This window comes from Oryx dammah, unplaced genomic scaffold (assembly GCF_014754425.2).
Source record: "Oryx dammah isolate SB20612 unplaced genomic scaffold, SCBI_Odam_1.1 HiC_scaffold_28, whole genome shotgun sequence".
NCBI classification, from domain to species: domain Eukaryota; kingdom Metazoa; phylum Chordata; class Mammalia; order Artiodactyla; family Bovidae; genus Oryx; species Oryx dammah.
In genome coordinates this window covers 17,032,080-17,037,475 of record NW_024070212.1, presented here as the reverse complement: position 1 = coordinate 17,037,475, position 5,396 = coordinate 17,032,080, and the positions used below count along the sequence as shown (strand labels likewise).

General features: G+C 41.3%; 1 protein-coding gene across 10 annotated transcripts in view; it reads left to right on the top strand.

Annotated features, from left to right (window-relative positions):
* The window catches only part of IVL (involucrin), a 3,032-nt gene extending 2,186 nt beyond the window's left edge, over positions 1-846 (top strand). For 7 of the 10 annotated variants that reach the window (XM_040230605.1, XM_040230603.1, XM_040230604.1 and 4 more), the window contains one exon: positions 32-846. In XM_040230605.1, coding sequence (XP_040086539.1) covers positions 32-517 — 486 coding nt within the window. In that variant the 3' untranslated portion in view covers positions 518-846. The remainder of the gene's footprint in view (positions 1-31) is intronic. The other 3 variants (XM_040230602.1, XM_040230595.1, XM_040230598.1) reach the window with 2 other exon arrangements.
* Positions 847-5,396: the final 4,550 nt, after the last annotated feature.

Below are 5,396 nucleotides of genomic sequence, written 5' to 3'. Positions count from 1 at the left end.
GGTGCCGGAAGAGCGTGTGCAGCAGCAGCAGCAAGAGTCACAGGTGCTGGAAGAGTATGTGGAGCTGCAGCGAGAGTCACCAGTACAGGAAGTGCATGTGGAGCTGCAGCAGCGAGAGTCACCAGTACAGGAAGTGCATGTCAAAAAGCAACACCAGGAGCTACAGGAGCAGGAAGTGCAGCAGCAAAAAGAACAGCACGCAGAACATCAGAGAGCGGAACACCTGCGGCTGCAGCTGGAGCAGGAGAAAACACAAAGAGAGCAGCAGCTGCAAGGACAGCTGGAACAGGAGAAGAGGGTCTTGGGCCAGCACTTGGGTCAAGAGCCAGCTAAGAGAGAGGAGCAAATGGGAAAGAAAGAGGAGCAGCTGCTGGGGCAGCAGGAGGGGCAGCTGAAACAGCCTGTGTTTGTCCCAGCTCCCTGCCAGCTCCAAGAGATCCACCCAGTCCTGCCACTGAAGGGAAGAGCCTCGCCCTCTGAAGAAGCAGGAGGTGTCGTGCCTTCTAAACATAAGTAACCACCTGCAGTGTCCCAGAGGCCCCCGGAAATCCCATACAAGTGAAGAGAGAGCCAGTGGCCTCACTTACCTTGGGCCCCCAACCTGGGTGACCCGCCTTATCTGTGAACCTGCCTGACCCTGACTTTCTGCATGTCTCTTTGATAGGGCTGGGGTGGGGGAAGTTATAGCCCAGCATCCACCCCTGATGAGGCCAATCCCAACCTCAGGTGGCCAGAGGCTTTACCTGAGGAGAGAGTGACTACAGCTACTCTGATTACATCCCCACTATTATAGCTGAATCTGTGAGTGTGTATAATAATACAGAATAAATCCTGGAAGGCTTGGAATCCTGTATTTTCTTTGACTTTTCCCCCTCTATCATTCACCATATAAAACCCTGTGTGCAGGTTAAAGGTTGAGAATGACTCTCTTGGCCAGTTCCCATAGGTAGACAGATATTCTGACCCCTCTTTGATTCTGTACCCCAAACCACTCAATACATTCAACAGCTTCTAAAAATGAAATGAAAATAATAGCAGAACAAAAGTTCACTCATGTTCCTGAAAGTAGCACTCAGCAGTCAAGAAGAGGGAATGGGTTACCTTGGCTGAGGGAGGAGGATCTATTCATCTCAGTTCAGCACTGCCTTCCATTATACCCACTGAACCCAATCCTAGCCCAAGGCCAAAGGCATGGGTAAGGAGAGGGGGCTCCACCTGGGTTTTGGTGCTTGCCCAGATTTTCTCTCCACACAATGTGCTCGTGTTTTCCAAGAGTCATGGTTAAGGAAGACTTTAGGAAAGTAAAGTAGCAGAATTGGGGAAAATGGGGAGAAGAGGGACTTCTGGGACTGGTCTCTGATAGAGAAAATGTCACTAAGGGAAGCAGAGTTTGGGTCAACTGGAATCAGGGAAGCCAAAAGTGTTGAATACCCTGGAGAAATACAGATCTAAGGCCATTGCAGTGGTTTTCCCTCCCTGACATTTCTGTAGCCTTTACTACCTACCATCAACCACATCAGAACATGGGGCTCTTTCCTTCCTGGGAATCACCTCGTGTGTGCACTCAGTCATGTCTGACTCTTTGTGACGCTATGGACTGTAGCCCACCAAGTTCCTCGGTCCGTGGGATTTTCCAGACAAGAATACTGGAGTGAGTTGCCATTTCCTCCTCCAGGGGGGGGTCTTCCTGACCCAGGGATCAAACCCACATCCCCTGCATTATAGGCAGATTCATAACTGCTGAGCCACCAAGGAACCATCTGGCTCTGATAACTTAACGTCATCTCAGACAGGTTGTTTCAAGTAACCCAAAGCTATTTCATCATAATCATGAGCGTATGTCAGGGACATCTCTTCTGAGAATGCCGTATGCACCCAAAGTCAATGGGTCTGAAAGGCACTTAGTGTCCCTTACCCCCCGCCCACCTCCAGGGACACGCACTGTCATTCCTCTTTAGGGATTCTCTCTCTTGGGTAATAATACCATCTGTGCATTCACCAAAGCCAGAGAAACCACATCATTCCCTACCTTCATTTCTTCTTCTTCCCTACCCCCACACCAGAGATCAATCCTTGCTACTCCTACCCACACCCTCCAAGCTTTGGCTGAGGTCGTTTCTCACCTGAACAATTGCAATGGCCCTCAAGCTGTTCTTTGATCCCTGTGTCCACATACCCTGCAATTCATCCATCACACAGTGAACAGGGTGTTTCATTTAAAATTTTGATCTAAATACTTCACTCCTTGGGTGGCTCTCATTATTTAGAGGACGAGATTGCAGGCTCAAGTCCTCCTAAGAGGATAAGAGTTAAAAGGAAGCTTGGGTAGAACTGGGTGGGAAGATTGGGGTCACAGGGAGAAGTAATTAGAAACACCCAGAATGTGTGCAATTTTTTTTAAAGTCTTAGGTTCTGATTTTTAATAGATCTTTTTGGTGGTTCTTTTCTTTTTTAAAAAAATTATTTATTTATCTAGGGTAGTTATACAATATTGTGTTAGTTTGTATAACTTCAGACTCTTTCCCATCATAGGTTATTACAAGATATTGAATAGAGCTCCATGCCCTATACAACAGAACTTTATTGTTTTTAGATTTTATATATAGCAGAATGTATAAAATAGGTTTTTTTCAGAGTAGCTTTTGTTATGAAAAGGTCAAGAAGATAGTACAGAGAGTTACTTTACACTTCACACCCAGTTTCCTCATTATTAGCATCTTATATTAGTATGGCACGTTTATTATTATAATTAGCAAAACAGTATTAGTACATTATCATTAGCTGAAGTTCATGGTTTATTCCAATTATTTTAGTCTTCACCTAATGTCTTCCTGTTTCAGATCCCATCTAGAATACCACACTACTGTTGTCTTGTCGCCTTAGGCTCCTCTTGACTGTGATGGTTCCTCAGACTTTCTTTGCTTTTTGATGACCTTGATAGTTTTGAGGCATCCTGGTCTGGTGTTTTATAGACTATCCCTCAATTTGGGTTTGTCTGATGTTTTCTTCATGGTTAGGCTGGAGTTGTGGCTTTTTAGGAGGAATACCACAGAGGTAAACTGCCTTTTTCATTACATTATATAAAGAGTACATACTATTCACATGATTTATTACCTTGATCACCTGGCTTAGGTGGTATATATCAGGCTTCTCCACTGCAAAATTACTGTCTTCACCCTCCCTCCCAACATCCCATCTGACTATACTGTATTCTTTGGAAGGAAGTCATTATGCAAAGCCCACAGTTAAGAAAGAATTGAGGAGTTAAGCTCCCTGTCACTGAAGATGGAGTATCCTCATAAATTATTTTGAGTTATTTATATAGGAAACATATCTATTTTCTCTCCTTATGTATATATGGGTGTGTATATGTTTGGATGTGTATATGAATAGATGTGTTTAATCATTTATTTATGTCAGCATGTACTCATTAATATTTTGTCTTATACTTTGGGTTATACTCCAGTAGTACTTTACTTCCTTTTCTATTGTGGTAAAATACTCATGACATCAAATTTCCTATATTAATCATGTGCAGTTCAGAGGTATTAGGTACATTCATGCTGTTGTGCAACCGTCACCACCATCCCTCTTGCAAGACTGAAACTCTGTACGTATTAAACAATAATTCCCCATGACCTTCTCCCTGCAGCCCTTAGCAACCACCGTTCTCCTTTCTTCCATTCTTTAAAATCTCCCTTTTCTCCCTACACCCCTGCTTCTTATAACCACTATTCTGCTCTATGCTATTATAAATTCAGCTTCTTTGGGGTCACAAATATCAGGGTTTCCTCCCTTTCTGAGATTAAATTTGCTGTTGTTTAGTCTCTAAGTCATGTCCAACTCTTTTGTGACTCCATGGACTGTAGCCCTCCAGGCTACTGCATGGGATTTTCCAGATAAGAATACTGGAAGGGGTTGCCATTTCCTTCCCCAGGGGATCTTCCGAACACAGGGATTAAACCCACATCTCCTGCATTGGCAGGTGGCTTCTTTACCACTGAGCCACCAGGGATTCCAAATTTTATATATACATACATTATAATATAACATCATCTATCGCATTTGCTTTACCCATTCATCCCTTGCCATTTAAGTTGTTTCCATACCTTGGTTATCATTAATAACGCTGAAATGAATATGGGATATCTCATCAAGATACTGATTTCATTTCCTTTGTGTATATACCCAGAAGTGGTATTGCTGAATCATATGGCAGTTTCATTTTTTAATTTTTGCTGAAACTTCATACTGTTTTCCATAATAACTATAGCAATTACATTCCTACCAACAGTGTACAAGGATTCTCTTTTCTTCACATTCTTGCCAACACTTGTTAGCTTTTGACATTTTTATAATAGCAAGTCTAACAAGTGTGAGAGGATATCCCATTGTGGTTTGAGTTGCATTTCCCTGTTGATAAGTGATATTGGGAACTTTTTCATATACCTGGTGGAAACAGGATGATATTGACATAAAAAGAGACACATGGATCAAAGAAACAGATTAGAGAAACTAGAAATAAATCCATGCTTATGTGTCAATTAATTTTTGACAAAGATGCCAAGAATACAAGATGGAGGAAGGATAGTCTCTTCAATAAATGGTGTTGAGAAAACTAGATATCCAATGCAAAAAATAAAATAAAATCAGACTCTCAGAATGATACACAAAAATCAACTCAAATGGATTAAAGACTTAAAAGCAAGACCTAAAACCAACTCATCTAGAGAATAAGCTCCTTGGCAATGGTCTTGGCTATAATAGTATGGTCTGTCACCAAAAGGAGTTTGTTCACATCCAAAATATATAAGGAACTCTTACAAATAAATTTAAAAAAATAATAAAACAAAACAAACAAAAGATAATCTGATTTTAAAATGGGCAAAAGATCCATAGTACTTTCTTTATTTTGGGCAAAGGACCTGAACAGTATTTTATTTTGTTGCTTAAATTGTTCCAGCTTTGGCCATTAGGAGATCTTTCAATTGATTCCTGTGTCCTTGGTTAAACAGCAAAGTGGAGTTTTTAGTTTTTGCTTTTCCTTTGTTCTTTTGATTTTTTGAGCTTTCCATCCTTTCTGGTACTACAAGGTACACCAGGCTTATCATGTATATTCCTGCCCCAATCCTAGAGTTAACAAATTTTTCGAGGAGTCCTGGTTGATTTTACTGGAGAATACCATTAAAAACCAAGATCTGTCATGCTAACTTTCACTAGTTTATTGTTTCTTTGGGGTCCACTCAATTCACAAAGGAAACATATGTGTGTGTACTAACATGTATGTATATGTGTGCACGAGTGTGCATTTCTATATGTAACCATCTGTATTTATATTAAGCTAAACATTAAAAGATGCTTACTCCTTGGAAGGAAAGTTATGAGCAATCTAGATA